Raw genomic sequence first — 18,465 nt, 5'->3', positions numbered from 1 at the left:
ACTAGACTTAAATGTCGAGCAAATAAGGGACCTTTGTACTTTTGTACTTTTTTTTTAGCATGCTTTTCACACTGAACAACAGTGTTATAAAAGAAATGTAATTGGAATATAGTATTTCTAAAAGTTGTACCTAACTTCAATGATTGCAAGATAGTCGGTGGTTTAACTCCTTCTTAGTATGAGAGATTTATCGAGTTTCATGATAAGGGAGCTAAAACTATTTTCTTTTTTTTTTATAATATTGTCAAGATACTCGCAATAGAGATGCCCAGGTGGAATATTGAATTTGGTGGTTCAAATCTCACTTCGCTTTATAGGTATTAAAAAAGGTTCGACTTTTATGTGGCAAGATAAAAAAGAGACTTGTAACTATTTTGCTTTTAGTATTGTCAAGGCGTCCATAATTTTATGTAGCTTCAACTCGCAGAGTCCCAAATCGAGTCTTAGACATAAATAACTTCGAGTTCTATTATTTATGAACTTATTGGAAGCCTTAAGTTTGATAAGTGTATTTGAAATTCGTTTATTTGGACTCCTTTATTAATTTTATTTGTGCATCTGGCATTCTTGTGATATCCCAAGTTGCGCCAAAATTTGCCGAAGAATGCTTTTCAGTGGTGCTTCGCATGCCTCCAACATTTGTGCAGGGCTTTATTTTCCTGTTTGCCGAAAAAAAAGAGAAAATAAAAACAAGACAAAATATAAAACACACTCGAATGTATTTTTAGTGTGCTGCTAAATATCTAAATATATGCGCGTTGGGGCGAGCACCTGAACGCGCGCGGAGCCTGGCAAGAAATGTGCCGTCTACTTTTTTATTTATGAGCCACCACAAAAGCGACGGCGACGGCGACGGCGACGGTGACGTGTACGCCATTTGGCTACGGTCCGCCCGAATCTTTGCCACAAGCCCAGCCGGAGCGCTGGAGGAGTTGCCGCTGACGCTGTCGTTGTTGAAGGTCACTTCGAGTTTTGGAGCTGTTGTGCCCCGCCAACCACCTTCCGGCCGCTTCACCTAAATCGATTTTAACGATTTTGTTTTTGTCTACCTGCGAGCCGCCGCAGCTTTGGAAACACTCTGTCGACTTATGAATATGGAATGCATTTGCTTAAACAGGAGGCAACAGCAGCAAATATGCTTTTGATTGACAAAATTGTGGCAAGGACACCGGCTTATTGAGAGTGCCCTTTGTAGCCGGCGACATTAATTGATGAGCCAAGGATTTGCGGCATCTACTTGGAGCTACCATTCAACTGCTGTTGTGTCATCTTTGTCCACAGCTGACAGCTCATTAATAAACGGATTTTTACCTATACCATGAACTAAACGGAAAATTGTGGGCAAACAAGTCGGGACTCCCCTTCGCTGGCCTTTTGTTGACGCGGCTAATCTAGTACATAAATCTACGCTCTTATTAAGTCCACTTCAAGGCAATCAAAAGCACGAGGCAATCAAGCAGCCACTCGGCAGGGAGGCGGAGTAAGTGTGTCGTCTTGGGCGCGGGCTTGGGCTTGGGCTTGGGAAGGTGGCATGCTTGTCAAGTGGTCGGCCACACAAAAAGGGTAGCACATTTCGCACTTTTAATTAGAGCCGATTCGCTAGTTGCTTTCGGGCTGAGAAAATGCCAACTTGAGAAGTACGTGAATTTTGCAAAATCGAGTTACAATCTCTAAGCTAATAAAAGCTCAAACTTAAGTTAAGTAGTCGGTTTCAAATAGACTTTAAATATTTGCACATTTACTCAAAATCAATTGACACATATAAGCATATAAAAGCTCAAATTAAGACCAAACTTAAGTATTGGGCTTGAAACAAGAACTTGCACAATTAATTTAACGTTTTGGAAGGATTTCAAGTCCTTGCCTAATTTTTTGAGAACGTGAACTAACATATTTCAAAGCAAATGTCAATCTCTCTATTACTCAAAATATTTGCAGCAAAAAATTTCTCGAAAATTAATGTTGTCCTTTGCGTTAAATATGAAAAGCGTTTACCATGGTAATAAGTACAAAATTACTCAAATTTGCAAGCACGTGGACTTAAGATATTAAGACACGCATCCACAATTATTCCAACAATAATATTATTTGAAACAAAAATGAGTATATATTTGGCAATTTGAGTCGAACATTTTATAATGGGCTTTAATTTATTCAAATAAAAAATGAGAACAATTTTGTTTTAATATATTTTTAATATATTACACATAAAAATACCCAATGATATATTAGGCATAATATCTGGCACATGTAAAACATTTAGCATATATTAATTTAGTTAATTATCAAATCTCTGGCATAGTTGTTGAATTTTGAATATTCTAATTTTTTGATGCTTCAACTATGTAATTATCAGTGGAACTTTTTAGTTAATAAATCATTTTAGTTATGCGACAGTTTTATATTTTAGTTTATGTTTGAGCTGAGGTTTTGTTTATGGCATTTTATTATACAACATTTAGGTATTTTTTTTTTACCGTACTAAAGTAATTAAAAATTGCATAATTGACACTTACCTTTAGGATTTCCAATTCTCTAAATCAACAGCTAAATTTTGAAAACAGTCAACAGCAAAACAGTTGAGTGCTGTTCTTTATTTTTGTTGTTGTTGTTGTTGGCACTACACAAAACAATTTTCGATTTCTATTTTGCCGGCAATTGGCAAATTGGCAACAGACTGCGGCTGAAATGGAGCCAAACACAATTCTCAATTCTCGGGCACACGGCAAATATTGAAACTTGATATTTATTTTGGCCAAATGCACAGATTTAGCCAATTAGCGTTGACTGGGCGCGAATTAGTGAATTAGCCACACAAGACACACCAACTCGTGCTAAGCAGTGCGGGGGGCCGGGGTGGGTTGGTTGGCCAACACAGAGGCGCCGATAATTTCACCTGCAGTCGTGAAATGCACTTGTCATGCGTTTCGTAAGTAGAATTTGTCGTTTTTTTTTTTTTTGTTAACGGATATTTTGAGTTTCGAAATAATTCTGTTTGGCTCGTTGGCCGCGCGCACGTTCGGCCACAGCGACTGTAAAATTGCGACTGTTCGCCCAGCAAACGTAAACGCAAACGCAAAGCCAACCAGAAATTGGAGCCAACAGCGGCATGTTGGCGTACAAATACTCTAACCGTCTGACCAAGAGAATGTGTATGTAATAATATTGTATGCATAATGATATTGGTTTTATTTTTGTAAGACATTTAGAAATTGTGTTCGCTAAACTGGCTAGAAATAATCTTATACATTTATATTTAGTTAAGTTACTTGTTTTTAATATTCTGTTGTTCTAACCATAGGATATATAACGATGTAACGATGTATTCCGACCAGCTACTTATGATTGATCTTTTATAACAGAAAGTTAAAGTCAATTTCTTACCAGCCAACAGATAGGGTATCAATACAGCTTGTTGCTGCCTAATCAAGAATATACGTTGCAAATGAGCACACACAGATGTTGTTTTCCAATGTGTTACATATTTCGTCACAACGTCTTAATACCTAAGGCAAGGGCATAAAAAGCAAAAGCCGAGCAAAGCCAGCCGGCTTCAATGTCGACGTCAGCAGCACTGCTGTTGATGCTGTGTGCTCGCTCTCTCGTTCTCGCTCATGTTCGCGCTCTCCCGCTCTGTGCGGCTGTACGTGTGCCTGTGTGCGTATGTGTGTGTTTGTTTTTGACTTCAAATTTGCCGGCTCCATGTTTATCAACATGTTGCAACGCTTTTTTTCCGTCATGTCTTTGGCGCGCGCTTTCAAACAAAGTTGCAGGGCTCAAACCGGAGCAAACAATTTTTGTGTTATTTTATTTTAGATTTGTTTTGTAGCAATTTTCGTTTGGTGTTTTAATTGGGGCTGCGTGATTTATAATTTATAGAGTTTATTTGTTTTGCTTTTAGTTGCGTCTGCTGCTTATTTATAAACACATTAAAATTTATAGTTGCCGACCCATTTGTGGCCGATTTTTGCATGAGATCAGCATCGAGTTATTTATGAGTTTGCACAGGCCACGTTGTCGTGCTGCTTGTTCTAATTTATGCTTAAAACAACAAACACTTTTCAAATTAGCCGTTTCAGGGCCACAAATGTTTCCAATTACTTTCACCCGCAACACAGCAACACTTGCACAGCAACAATGTTGCTAAGCCCGATCGGATTGTTTACATGCATTAGTCAATTGGGCTAATAAACTTTGCCAGCTCAGTTTATACGTAGAAAATGATGTAATAGTCTGTCGCTGTACATTTTGTATATTTATAAACATTTGCGAATTCGCCGCGTTGTCTGCGGATAAGTTTCCTGTTAACTAAATACCGTATCACCAAAATTTACCTTTATCAGAGAACTTTCTGTTATCTTGTCAAGTTTGAAGAGTAGTTGAAATGCATTCTCAATTTTAAAGAATTATATCTCATCCGTAAACATAGTAAAGCTTAAATATAAACTACAGTTATATTTTATTTTATACAAACTTTGTTTCAAGTTCAGCTTAATTAGTTGCAGCATTTTGCAAAGTTTCTCACAAAACATTGTAAACAAAAGCTTTAACAACTTTGGCAACTTGTTGCTGAAGCGCGCCAGAGTTGAATAGCGAGAAATTATTTACGGGCTTAAGGCACAGTAGGCACTGCCACTTAATGAACAAACAATTTTAAGCCCAAACAAATTAGAAATCCTCTAGAATATACGAACATAGATAAAACAAGTATTTTTCTTACTATAAACGTACTTTAAACTGTTGCCCCTCTATGCGATTCTCATGGATTCAAGTAAGACTCACAAACCTGCATGCTTTCATTTTAGGTATTTTACCAATTACTTTTGTGAGCAATCCATCTGCAGTGTATTTAATAGGCATATTTGTGCTAATTTGTGGGTAAGTACACAGTTCAATATATATTAATTAGAATATGTGTAAGTTAAGACAATTCAGTCTTGGGGGCACGGATTACACTCTAAAAATAACTCCTGCTTGTAAGTTAATGAATTCTCTTTCACAAACAAAGCGTATAAAACAATTGAAAATATCAAGAAAATAATTTCGTTTGCTTGCTCGAGCCTGACCCATTTAGCTTTATTGACAGAGACATTGAAGTGGATGATATACGGACAAATGGATAAGTGGAGAGACCGGACATTTGAGCTCTGCGACGTTGAGGCAGTTTTTTTAATAGTTGGCTGCATTTTGAGGCGATAAAGATAAAGCGACGCACCGTGTAATGCCTACATTGTGTTTTTTCGGGACACAAAAATGGCAACAATGTTGCTCGCATAAATGTTGCTAATGACAAAGGCCTCTTGAAAAAAAAATGATTCTTTGTTCGAAATATAAAGAGAACGTTATTATTAATGAAGCGTGGCCAATTGATGGTTCACATGCGCCACAGACAACCAGCCTAGTAATTGAAAGTAAACAGTTTTTTAATCGAGCAAATTAGGAATGCAAAATAAAAAAATTCTAACTGGGAGATTAATTTATGAAACAGTTAAGAGGTCAAATTCTAGCGAAAACAAAACGAAACAATGATGCATTGATTTTTACTAGAACTACTTTCTTTTAATTTCGTAGATTCAATTCTAGATTTATATATTCCATAGAAAGCCTAGTTTCTAAGATCCTTATATAAATCGATGCTTATCGATTGCATGGAAGACTTAAAGCATTCGCACTCGTCGGGTACTAAAGACCTCACAATACCCTGCACCCAATTTAATACACATAATTGAGTTGGGTTAGTTACTTTATTAAAGTTATATCGTAAGCGTTAACATAAGATGTGTAAGCTGTGAGTGTATGGATAACCTCTGTGTACATTTTAATCAATCTCGGCTTTAAGGAACTTATACGTTCTGTACAAACGCTTGTTCACACCTTGTTGCTGGGTAGTAATACGCAGAATGCGTCGATTTGAGGCAATTTTCTTTTCCTTGGTGACACCAACTACATTTAGAATGGGCCACTGTCGGCAGCCGCGAGATGCAAGGATTGCCCCTTTCTGGAGGCAGAAAACCAGTTTGCGTTTCTTTTCTTACTCGCACTAAAGATCCTCGAGGCTTCAATCCTGATGGCAACTCGGGTTAGATTTGCCTCTGCAATGAAGCCAGTTGTGGCATCCATCGATAACAGTGACCACAGATCCAAAGTTTATTCTATTTAATAAACTAGTAGCAATAGTTTCCTGTTTGGAAAGCGAGTTTTCTACCGTTTAGATGCCAGTTTTTATCGCGTGCCTGTCAATGCGAAATGTAATAAATTCATGAATAAGTTTTTGTCGGATATAATATAAATTAAATTTTAAGTTTACGAAAACTGCTGCTTGCCTTTTATATGAAACCGAGACTTTCTTTTAAGAAAATTTTGTGTTCTCGTCTTGGTGTTTTGTTTTGAACTGAATATATTACAATTTATTGTTAACTTCATACGCCTAGCTAGCAGGGCCTACTTGTAAAATCTTTGGCTTGCCCAAATGTTCGTAAGAACATTCCCAATCCTCCCAAATAATAGCGAACCCGCAAACTCGACACCTAAAAGGACAATCCAGCCAGGCCATTTCGTTAAACGAATACATCGAGGCATTGATTGCCTGATGTGAAAAATCGATGTGTGCTTCGTTACAAACTAAATACAAGGCGCTTGAATGATTGGCTATGCTAAATATAAATATGACAACAATAAAAGTCAAATCGACGTCATCATAATCAAGCGTACATACACAGAAATAGAACCTAAAACCGGTGGCCAGATGACGACAAGTGGTCAATCCACCAGTTGCCTACGCGGGGGAGGCGGACCGCATGGAACACCATCTGGGGCGTGGGCCGACACCAGGCGCTGGCATTGGACCAATGGCGCCTACTTTTGAATAAACAACAGCATTACACGATGTTCTAATATATTCAGCATTTGTTCAACCGAGCACGAAACGAGCAGAACAAATTACAATTTGATAGTTTTTTAGTTTCCCAGTTTTTTTTAGTTTCTGCTACTGTGCCGAGGCCAAGCATTTTGGTGTGTTCTTTTTTATCATGGAGACGATGATGATGATGGCATTGATTTGTATGAGCCCATAGGGCTGGCCAATTAATGTCTAGCATCATTTTACAGATTGTTTCTTTGGCACCCTGCTCTTGAACTTGCGCAACTCTCGCGAGTGCTTGTCTGGCTAATTTATTACAATCTAAATATGTTGTTGGTCGACCCCACACGTTTTCTTATTCATTTCTCATTCATTAAAAGGTCAACTGTCTAACATAAATACCATAATTTAAATGCTACCCTGTAATCAATCGGATTCAAGAAGTAATGCAATAATGTTTGCATTTGAGAAGTCCATCCCAATTTCCGTATTCAATCAAGACTTGCATATATAGTCGTAAGCAATAGACTTTGTAATCCTGAATGCCAATTATAGTTCAATTGTATTATGATTCGCAAGTCTGTGTCTGTGTGTGCCAGATGTGCCAAAAGTTTTCCATTTTTTTTTTCGCACATTCCAGAAGCGAGCAACAACCACATGTGGATTTATGCGCAACTGTGGGGCTCTGCTCCAGTAAGAAACAATTTTTTCCGCCAATAAGCACACCGCACCCCTCGAAACTGCGCTAAATTAAGTGCTAAATTTGCTTTGTACAGCAGCCAAAGAAAAGAAAAATGAAAAGAAAATAGAATAGATTTAAACAAATAGATGAAAAACTAACATAACATCGAATGGCTGCATTATAAATAAACCAAGTTTGTATGCATGCTGGCATCAAAATGAATGGGATACGCAAACTTGCACTTGTTGCTACAAAACGCTACAGACAGTAATACATGCCTATATGTGCCCCACACCCACGGCTGGCCGCAAGCCGCAATAAACTAGCCAACACACATGTCCCGGCCGGCGGCTGATCCGATCTCCGGCTTGCTCCATTTCCCGGCACTGTGTGCATGCCGAATTGGCCAAAATGCGTGCCAGTCATAAATTCGCATATAAAATATGGTTTAACTATGTTCTGGAACATGTGTATTTTCCCAGCCGAAGGTCACGAATTGCATGCAGCATTCGTATTTGTGGCCCCTGTGATTCAGTGCCTCGGAAAATAGTATATAGACCCAGTGAGTAATCCAACTTTACGGCCATGCAAATAAGCAATGAAAATCGAAGACGACGTATGATTAATGCCGTAAACAAGTGAGCTGTGCGGCCAACATGTTTGCAATTATGCCAAAATGAAAAGCTATAAAAAAAATTGGCATATTTTATAATAAATTTCAATTAAAATAATATTTGATAAAAGATGCTAGATAAAAATATGAAGAAATATTCCAAGTTTCACTGGGAACACACACGCACACACACACACATACACACACAGCTCTGGAGTTGCAGACGACGCGTCTAAACGTCACTTAATTGGTTTTCGTTGTTATGCGGCGATTGGCGCTAATTGAAGGCAACTTGCTGAGCGACTAACTGGCCACAGTAAAGACTCAGGCAGACCAACTGCTGAAAATCCACTGCAAATGCCGGTGGCAGTAAACAAACTTTGTCATTCGGTTCGATTTGCTGTGCAACGTGGCGCTTTCAAGGCCTCTGCAAAAAAAAATTATGCGTTCAACACGAACAGAGAGGGGAGGAGGAGACGTACGCGGTCGGGGCAGTATATCATGGTAGGGGGAAGCCTTGGTGTCTGCCTCAGTCGGTGGGCTCCATTGCACTAATTGATTTTCAATATCTTTATGGCATTCACTTATGTGCTGCTAGAGGCCTTAAAAACTTTTCAAAAATATTGCAGCAACCTGTGAAAAACGGCTCACTAAACGGTTAAGTGTTATTAAACCAATTGGCTTGCTAGAATGACCAAAAAAGAATTTACAATTCAAATAGTTTGAGCGCCAAAACTTCAAAATATTTAATTAACTGTGCCGAATTTTGTTTTTGTATCAAATGAAGACATCACATTTAATTGTCACTTAACATTGGGTTCAAGTTCAATTAGACGGCATTATTTGAGCGAAAAGATTAAAAACGCATTTAACTATTTATCAAAGAAAGAGAGAGAGAGAGGGAGAGAGAGAGAGGAGGGCATAGATTAAGAAAATTTAACAAATTAAAGAAAAAATTTCAATTTATCATCAAAAGTAGATTCAAATGGCTCAAAGCTATTACAAATCCCTCTAAAAACCATTCAAAGAGAGGGGGAGGGAGACAGAGAAGGTGGCATAGATTAAATATTAGATTACAAATTTAACTAATTCAAAGAAACGTTATTGAGTTAAGCCAACGAACAGTTTCTTATGCTGCAAGTTGACATTTAAAGAACTAGATTTAAATGAGCTGGCTCAAAGCAGGTTCAAACTCCGCTGATAACTAATTTAAATGTAAGCGTCATGATTCTACAAATTTAGCATATAAATATATTATGAATAATAATCATCTCTGTGAATGATGCATGAAATTGCGCATAGAGTTTGTCACAGCAAGTATTCGAATTTACGTCCTCTGAGTAAGAATTTATCTGGCATGACTCAATTGTTGCAACAATCGTCCCACCTGTAAAGGTATTCGTAAATATGACTCAACTTGTGGGAGACGCATTCATTATGTGCTGTAAACTGAATTCCCATTTAAATAATATAACTGTCGTTAGATACGCCAATTAATCAATTATTTTGTTAATTAGCAAGTATGTAGTGTGCATCGAAAGTAGCTGGCACATATGCACAGATTCGTGTATGGCCAGGTAAGCAAATGGAAATTGGCCGCAAACTGGCCACAGCACGTATACGCCGCATTGGACAGGCCACCCCTCGTGCCCGCTCGAGCGAGTCGAGTGCAGCGAGTGAAATTCAATTTGTCAACCAGAAAGCGAAAATTAGCTGCACTTTGCACGAAATAATTGCTTTTTGCTGTTGCGCCTTTTGGCGGCTTAAAACTTTTGTGCAAAACGCATTAAAGATGCAAACGAAGTCTCAGCCGCAGCCACGGAATCGTGTCAATGACACATTGTCCAAAAGACAACAATAACGGCAATAAAAACCACAATTGCACCACCGAAACCACTGCCAAGCGTCAATCGTCAACAGCAACCAAGCTGTCAAAGCCGCATTGCAATCGTGGCCAAAACGGAATCATAACCGCGCGCCTAGATTCTTCCCTCTTCGGGCAGTGGGCCACCTTTCGCTTTGTCTGTCCGCCATGCCCCTCTCCCCGGGCACCTTGGCAAATGCAATGCCATTGCCGTTTGGCTAAATGACTTGCCAATTCTTATGAATATTTAATTTTATGCTCATGCTCATGTTTGCTGTATGGAAATCGGAGAGTTTGCCCAAAAATGAAAATGAAAATTTCATGTAAGAGTCGAAATGACGATGGGCTGCACAGTGGGGCGAGCTACGATACTACATACATATGTGAAAGTGTTCAAATTGAAACTTAAATGATCAGAATATGTTAATATTTTTCTAATTATTCATTATATTTTTGTCATATGGTAAAAATGTTTAAATACGTTTGAATTGCAAAAGCAAGAATTGTGTATTCTCTTGCCCACCGTGCAAAGTGTTTATTCGGACATCTGAAACACATTTTTTTCAGCTTGCACTTTGGACTTTGCTGCTGTTATGCAAATATTTAAAAGGTTGAAATTGGAGAAACGGCATTTTATGCAGCCGGGAAGAGCTCTGGGAAGCATTGAAATGAGAGAGTCCAATAAAAAGCGTATAAAAAGTACAGCAAAGTTCAATTGTATCAATTTGGGCGGCAGCATTTTTGTGCGAAAATAAATTAAAAGCGCGCAGGCCGCCGATTTGGATTTGGAGCCAACGGGGCGGGGTAGAGCGGGCCTGCTGCAGGCGACCAGTTGCGGCCAACTGGTAGAGCTCATCAATCATAGCCATCAATCAGACGTGAAGATCAGCCAGAAAGAAAGGCAGAGAGAACCACAAAAGAATACCCACTGATGTAGGCAACTTTGAAGTTGGCGGCGCACGCCATAAAAATCCAAAACGTGGCTGAGCGATTTTGTGGTCCATTTCAATTACGAGCAACAGCTATATGCGCTATATGTCTATGGGAAGCTCGTAAGATCTAGTGGAATGAAAGAAAACTTGCTCGAATAGTATTCAAGCAAATAGTTTTCACAGCATTTTTCAGTGCGGCCAGACAAATGTAAAATCCTTGCTCCCACGATAATTTACTCAGACCATTTACACAAATTGCGATGATCTCATGCCACTTGGACATTCTCAATTGTTTCACATCTTTTCTATTTGCATTGATTTTATTACACCATATTTTGTGCAAATGAACAAAACAAATTAACAAGTGCAAAAATGTATCATCAATTTGAATGCTCTTCTGAGGAAGTGGCCTAGTGCCAAGGCAATGCGAATACAGCCAAAAAAATGCGGAAATGAAACAGCGCCAAATTATTTTCTGGTGCTCAGTACGAGCCCCTATTTCAATTCATTCTTTTGCATATGCATATTTATTTTAAAGTTTTTATAAGAATTAATTAAACTGTTGACATGCAAATTCCGCTCACTATTTCGAGTGTTGCCTCATTTTTTTTAATGTTTAATTTTTTTATAATAATTAATTGAACTGTTGACATGCGAATTTCCTCTTTGCTCGTGTGTTCTCTTCAAGTGTAACTGGAAAAATACCTGTCTTGGAGATTTATTTTATTCTCACCGTTCTTATGTTAGGGTACCAAATTTCTTTAAGAATTTGAAGCTCAATTTGCAATTCCAATTTATTGCCAAACCTTTAACAACAATTTAACCTTACAATTAGCGTATTAGCTTTGAAGAGTTCTTAAAAACTTTGAAGGTTCTCTGCGCATAGCCCTTCCATAATTCCCAGAATTTTAGAGGCAACCCAAATGCATTCTGGGCCACAGCGAACTCTGCGTCATTCGCTTACCACACGAACAATTGGCACGCCCCCATTTTATTTGTCTGGTCGCTGTCTGTTACCTCATTAATTAAAACATTGTGAGCCGGTGTGTGTGATTCTATATGCATTGCTGTGTGTGCAATTATGTGCTCATGCGCTATTTTTAAGTGTTTACGGTGAAAGGTCTTTGGCAGTGTGTCGCTGAATTGCCGGCAAATAAACAAATCGAAAGTGAGAATATGAGAAAATGAGAAAGCGGGTGGGAGGATAAAAATATAAAACACACGTTTCTCTCGTGCGACTGCCTGTTAAGTTTTCTTAGAATTGAAAATCAAGGTGGGAATTACAATTTTCATTTTCACCTGGATTTCTAGCTGGTTCGAGATCAGGGTCTTTTGTAAAAATCGAAAGAACGACCAAGGGGCGTATGTATGTATGTACCCACGTATGTATGTATGTTTGTATGTATGCATGTATGTGTGGATGTATGTCGGGTTGTCTTCTATACCAATAACAGACCAATTTGGCTTGTTGCGTGGCAAATTTTAATAAGAAAACGTATTTGTTAAAGCTGCCCTCCTCCTCGATTCTCAAAAGTGTAAGTAAGACTTGCAGGCTGCACCTATAAAATAGGCGCAAGCAGCTGTAACGCTGAAAACAGTGGAGCATGGCGAAGGAGCAGCAGGGAGACCAACCGGACCGGAGCAGGAGGCATGGCCATCGTATGTATATATGTATGTGTGTATGTATGTATGTATGTATGTAAGTATGTAGGTATGTATGTATGTATGTATGTATGTATGTATGTATGTATGTATGTATGTATGTATGTATGTATGTATGTATGTATGTATGTATGTATGTATGTGTGTGTGTGTGTGTGTGTGTGTATGTATGTGTGTATGTATGTATGTATGTATGCATGTATGTATGTATGTATGTATGTATGTATGTATGTATGTATGTATGTATGAATGTATGTATGTATGTATATACGAATGTATGTATGTATGTATGTATGTATATATGTATATATGTATGTATTTAAGTATGTATGTGTAAGGGAATATATGTAATGGAAGAAGGAGTAGCTTAAGTAATAGAGGAGGCGGCGGCTTTGATATTGGAGGAGATGGCAGCTTAAGTAAAAGAGGAGGCGGCGCCATGAACAATAGTAAAGGTGGACTCAACTATAGAGGAGGCAGTGGCTATGAATTTGTGAAAATATTTGGTACGTCTTAATGTTTAAATTTCGATTTGAAATTGAAATAATGCGACAAGATTCAAGCCAAAGTTTAAATTCATATATGTAAAAAGCTACGTTCACAAACCGACGTGAGACAAAACATTTTAATTAATGTAATTCAGAGATCCCAAGTTTGAAAAATGGTTAGCACATGTCATGATCATTATCATGTATATCGGTTACTCGACAATTTCACACGTATTTCAAGTCATGTCAAGTATTAAATAAGACACGTCATTTGTATCATTAAGCCATTATTTCCGCCAATTCCAGATAGCTGGTCGTACATTGTTTCATTTGTCACTCGTCAAGAGCTGATGCTGGGCTCTTCTTTGGCGACACAAGACGCGCGTTAAATATGGCACATATACCGCATATCAAGTGCCATTCAATGATTCTGGCACTATCATTCGTGAAATGACATCATGAAGCGACTCGTGGTCATGCATATTTAGCGCCAGATCGCATTCAATGACGGCGTCGCCATTAATCACAATCGCTGTCTGCGAGACGAAGCCGGGGTAAAAATAAAAGCGAAACCTCAACGTCAATTGCAATTGGCTGCGAATGCTAGCCTAGAGTATTACCACCCACACATGTGTTTTATAAAAACAAAAAAAAAAAAACAACTAAATGAAGAAGACATTGGGGAGCATGATATAGTATGCACTGGCACGAGTGGGAATTTGTATATTAAAGCATTGGGTGACTGGAAGATGTGGATGCGTAAAGTCGATCACAATTATTATGGGCTGGCCAGGCTGTTCATAGACGATGGTAGCTTAACTAAATAGCTGATATAGAGAGCACTTTGTTTCGAAAATACATCATTTTGTTAGAATGCACCACACAGTTTAGCTGCTATTCAAAGTTCTCATCCTTCTTGGCACCGATATACAGCACCGACCAGGACTTGTCCGGCATGTCAATGTCCAGTTTTTTCGAGTTGACACTGCGACAGGGACAAGTTCAGTTTTTATTCGCTTTCTTTCAATCAATGAATTATTGCATTCACCTTGTCTCCGAATTGACCATACGCTGACGCTGATGCAGTGGAATACAAGTCTGCTTGGGAGATGGTTTCAGTTCCAGAGACATTTCACTGGTCAGGGAATTGATGACAGCGGCACCGCCGGCCGCCTCAGAGCCCTCGCCTCCGCACTTTTCGACACCAAACTGTGAAGACATGATCTGGTAAACACACTAGCACTAGATACTAACCAAAAGTCTTCTAGGAATTTCTGTTTACAGTGCCCAAATATAGTTTCCTTAAAAAAATTTTTTTTCCTTCAAAAAGACCGAAGAATGAAAGCAACTAAACTAAAATGATTTGAAGCTTTGAATTGTGTATTTTTTTTTGTTGTTGTTGTGAAATACTAAAGCACAGCCTGCCCGGCAAGCTTAGAAATAAAACAAATTTCTATTGCCGGCTAATAAGATCCTAAGCAACAAACTTGTTTGCATTGCGACAAAATGTTATGTGTGCTGCCTAAAAGCATGCAACATTTTCGGATGCTTTGGGAATTGAATCAAACCAAAAATTATATCAAAAATTTGAAAATATATGGAAAATATATAAATGTGTGTAGATTGGAGAACTAGAAAAAAAAATCATTTGGTGTGAACTCTTATCTGCATTGCATTTTGGATATGAAGCTCGAATATGGCGATCCTGCCATGCTTTAGTTAACCCAAACATATATATGTCTATATATACTTATGTAGAAATCACAGTCAGAAACGGTCTAATATAAATTCCATTAAATGAATAAGTATAGCAATTAAATGATTCCCTCCCACAATTTATTTATAAAATTCACTTGATTAAAATTTATATCGAATCGTTACCAAAGATAAAACTAATGAATCAACACCTGTACGGCCAAAAGGTGTTTGCCACCGTCGGTCATTCGGTTGACAAAATTGCCAGGCAGGGCCATAACACGATTGCTGTTATAGATGGTCTTTAGCTTTTGGGCCGAACGAATATTGTAGACCTCGTTGGTTTGCACCATCAGGTATTCGACAATGGGTCGGCTACTTGTTGGCCAAACGGATATGGTGCCAATAATTTTGACATCGTCGGGTCGAATGCTGGTCAGCCAGATGAGAAAGATTTCCTGATCAGAGCCACCAGCCCTTGCGGTGGAGCGCGGCTTGGCAGGATTGTTGGATGTAAAAAAGTCGGGTGCGTGCAAGCGGGCGGTCATCACGAGCACCGGCAGCAGATCGGGATACTTTTCGGTGTTCTTGTCAATGAACTTGTCCTTGACAAAGTAGACCATATTGCATTTGGCTTTATTCAACAGTGTGACGCGCGTGTCCAGAAAGAAGGTCTTGGCCTTGCAGGGGGTAATGCGCTCCATGGCCAGCGAGGGATGTTCGTGTGTCAGATGATCGTTGAAGTCGGAAATGAAGAACATACGCCTGCAATCAGCATCGGGGCAGAAAATGGGCGAGCGGCAGACTTTCAGCGGGCGTGCCACATGTGGTTGCAGGACCTCCCGCTTGAGGGACAACAGACTGATTAGCTCATTGGGGCTGCACGGCAGGGTGGAGAACTGTGCCGGCGGTGGATCACGGCGATCCATCAGCTCTTTGGGCGTTAAATTCTGTAGCAACTGTTGTGGATCCTCAGGAAATCCACGGAATCTGGCCCGCTGCACCGTGGACACCAGCATGTGAAGCTTGCTTAGCAGACGCTTGGGCTTCATGGTGCTAAGCTCAGAATTTTCACATGTAACCAGTTGCAATGGTTCCTGATGCTTGCTCAGCTCTGTCATCTCGTCCACGCTGTCATCTGGATTAATATCGGTTTGTTTTTCGCTTTCTTCAAACTCCGTTTGACTCGCCAGCGGTGCGCTGGGCTCAAATAACAGATTCTTGTCCACCTTGTCTACGCTCGATTCGATTTTCTGCGTATTCTCATGCAGCGTGTCTAACATGTTCTCCAGTTTCTCGTCTAATGCATCACCGATAGTCTTCTCGTGGTCATTCTTTATATTTTCCAGATCATTAGTTTGCTCCTTATCTGAATATGTTGGCCCAAACTGGGCACCGCCTCGCTGCCGCTCTATGCCACTTTCATGGCTGACTTTCGGCTTTCGTTCCATTTCTAAGTCCCGCTGTCGCTTTAGCTCGATTAGCTCTGCTTTGACGCGGTTGCATTCATCCTCGACACGGTGACGTATGCGCTCCCATTCGCCGACCAGATTTTTCTTTTCCACCAGCTTATTGTGTAGATGTTCCTTGAACTCCTCCCTCTCCATTTTCTTCATATCTCTGGCCACCTCGTCCACGGTAAGCCTCTTGGTCACACCAATTGGCCCGTTAAAACTTCGCTTTTTATCGTAGTCCAGAGTTTTTGGCAAACTGAAGTCCATGATACGATCTCGTGCTGCCTTAAGCTCCTTTTTGGCACTGTTGGCCAGCAATTGATTTGTGCGCCGTTGCACCTCTTCTTGCCACGGATTCAACAGCTCCATTTCCTGTAGCTTGCCTATGGGCAGCTTGCTCTTAAAGCTTATAGGCCCACGAGTATCAGTATCATGGTCCTCCATCTGGTCCAGCAAGCTATTAAGCAGCCCATTTTCCTCTATTACGTTCAGATCCTCCAAGTGCACACGCTTATCCGGCTTCATGCCCAATTTTGATATGTCCTTGGCCAGGCAGCTGCGACGTTCGGCCTGCTGTTTGTCCAAGCGCGATTGATGAAATGACTCATTTACCACCGATTTGGAGCGACGCTCATCTGTTGATTGGACGCGACGGCTGGGGCGATCACGATCTTCACTATAGGACCTCAATTTGCGCTCCCACAAGGAGCCGCGCGGCAGCTGGGATGGCAGGCCAGCCAACAGCTCCTGCCTCATAACCTTGCGTGCCTCGTGACGCAGGTCGCGTTGCATCTTTCGATTCCTGTCCTGACCGTCTTTTTTGCCCTTAGACCTTTGCTGCCTATTATCCTGGCAACCGTTGGCTGTCGCCTCGAGCATATAGTTAGCCAGTTTCCTCTTTGGCTGCTCCTCCAAATACTGAGGCGACTCTTTGCCATCGTCGGACTTGAAAAAAAATCGAAGAGCTTCACATTTTGAGCACCAATCTGATATGCCCTCTATGTAGGCTTCCTCGGCTTGACGTCGCCGGCTGCGAAACTCAAAATCCGGATTACTGCCCAGCTGCGACTTCTTCAAGCCGCACATAGTACACGTATACATTTTTGAAGAGGTTAAGTGGTAAAAACAGCTGGCCAAAATAAAAGTAAGTTTATGCAAAATTAAATTACAAAAAATATAAACTAATTTTAAAAAGACGGAGAACCCCACCTAACTACTATTACAATCGATCCAAATGAGAACTAAAGCGTAGAGCTTTAGATTTAAATGCATGTGATTTAAAATCAACTGGGAACAGTGTTCCACAAGGTGGTCAGAGAATGTGCAAGGCACAAAAGAAGACTATTATTCGCGATTTAAACGACTCGAAGTGAGTTAATATCATAGGCTCATATTGAAGCTATTCTAGGAACATATTGAGCTGAGCGAATATGCAAATTGGGTTAATAACTAACCAGGTTAGTCCACAAGCCATTTGCCATTTGTTTGCAAGGGAATTTTATAGGCGAGTCTTTCTGTTTGATATTTTCTTTCAATTTTACAGTCAATTATGGTTTTTCACATGTTGAATTGTTGCTTGTGTTAATGTTTATCCAACAAATATAAACATATGCAGATTAGCCTCTCTTTATGAGCCCATTCACCTGCGTGGCCCACGAACCAATTGCACACTCGAAAGTCACTTGTGGCCCACGTGCTGACCGTGAAATTCACAGCTGCGCCAAGGCGAAGACAGTGCCAAACCAATAATAAGAAATAGTTAGTGAAAGAGAGAGATACCTCAAGGCAATATTTTAACCAGGCATGGCCCAATGCTCCAGTTGTCATGCCGCCGGCCCGAAGAGCTCGAGAGCCATTGAAATTGTCAAACGCCGCCCGTGAAAAGGCTGCGCCAGCCAAAAATCGGCTTAAGCCGCGTCCAATTGAATTTCGGATCGGTTCACTTGTTGCTCTGATCAGTTTTTTGCATTTTTTTTTTCTATTATTGACTTTGACCAGTGATTCAGCAACGTTTGAATGTTAGTTGATAAGATGCGCAAAAGTAAGATAAATAGCGGAACAAGGCATCAGGCCAAGCCAAATATTGAAGCACTCACACCGTCGAAGGTCTAGCCAGAGTTCGTATAAATACTCCGAGTGCCATCTAGTCAGCTATCAAACGCTTCGCAGCCAAACAACGGACAACATGGTGAGTAAACGGGCCGACAGAAGTGCTC

The 18,465-nt window shown here is 40.0% G+C and overlaps 5 protein-coding genes and 1 long non-coding RNA gene across 8 annotated transcripts in view; 2 read left to right on the top strand and 4 right to left on the bottom strand.

The window, feature by feature from the left end:
- The window catches only part of rgn (regeneration), a 48,915-nt gene extending 45,876 nt beyond the window's left edge, over positions 1-3,039 (bottom strand). For all 3 annotated transcript variants that reach the window (XM_015175786.3, XM_002047144.4, XM_070208567.1), the window contains exon 1: positions 2,517-3,039. The gene's annotated coding sequence lies outside the window, so the exon portion shown is untranslated. The remainder of the gene's footprint in view (positions 1-2,516) is intronic.
- Positions 3,040-4,804: 1,765 nt separating this feature from the next.
- The window catches only part of ebd2 (earthbound 2), a 27,851-nt gene continuing 14,190 nt past the window's right edge, over positions 4,805-18,465 (top strand). The window contains exon 1 of the mRNA XM_070208565.1: positions 4,805-4,878. The gene's annotated coding sequence lies outside the window, so the exon portion shown is untranslated. The remainder of the gene's footprint in view (positions 4,879-18,465) is intronic.
- Positions 6,041-6,534, bottom strand: LOC138911136 (uncharacterized). Its single transcript, XR_011416484.1, has 2 exons — positions 6,324-6,534; positions 6,041-6,233 (listed from the first exon to the last, which is right to left on the bottom strand). It is a non-coding gene; the product is annotated as an uncharacterized lncRNA (long non-coding RNA).
- On the bottom strand, positions 13,789-14,473 carry LOC6624507 (uncharacterized). The gene is made up of 2 exons (XM_002047141.4): positions 14,149-14,473; positions 13,789-14,085 (listed from the first exon to the last, which is right to left on the bottom strand). Exons 1-2 carry the CDS (start codon positions 14,319-14,321, stop codon positions 13,995-13,997), a joined length of 264 nt encoding a protein of 87 aa, XP_002047177.1. The 5' UTR covers positions 14,322-14,473; the 3' UTR covers positions 13,789-13,994.
- On the bottom strand, positions 14,915-17,465 carry LOC6624599 (trichohyalin). Its single transcript, XM_032435306.2, has one exon. The coding sequence runs from the start codon at positions 17,348-17,350 to the stop codon at positions 14,993-14,995; it is 2,358 nt and encodes a 785-aa protein (XP_032291197.1). The 5' UTR covers positions 17,351-17,465; the 3' UTR covers positions 14,915-14,992.
- The window catches only part of LOC6624675 (uncharacterized), a 1,812-nt gene continuing 832 nt past the window's right edge, over positions 17,486-18,465 (top strand). Inside the window, exon 1 of the mRNA XM_002047139.3 lies at positions 17,486-18,437. Within this exon, the coding sequence (XP_002047175.3) occupies positions 18,435-18,437 (3 nt within the window). The 5' untranslated portion in view covers positions 17,486-18,434. The remainder of the gene's footprint in view (positions 18,438-18,465) is intronic.

The sequence above is a fragment of the Drosophila virilis genome, chromosome 3 (assembly GCF_030788295.1).
Source record: "Drosophila virilis strain 15010-1051.87 chromosome 3, Dvir_AGI_RSII-ME, whole genome shotgun sequence".
NCBI lineage: Eukaryota > Metazoa > Arthropoda > Insecta > Diptera > Drosophilidae > Drosophila > Drosophila virilis.
Note: the sequence above shows the minus strand (reverse complement) of the source record. Positions and strands in the feature narration are given on the sequence as shown.

Coding starts and splice junctions, on each gene's coding strand:
- LOC6624507 (XM_002047141.4), bottom strand. CDS start 14,321: ATGTCTTCACAGTTTGGTGTCGAAAAGTGCGGAGGCGAGGGCTCTGAG. Junction 14,086..14,148: donor ATGGTCAATTCGGAGACAAG/GTGAATGCAATA, acceptor TCCCTGTCGCAG/TGTCAACTCGAAAAAACTGG.
- LOC6624599 (XM_032435306.2), bottom strand. CDS start 17,350: ATGTATACGTGTACTATGTGCGGCTTGAAGAAGTCGCAGCTGGGCAGT.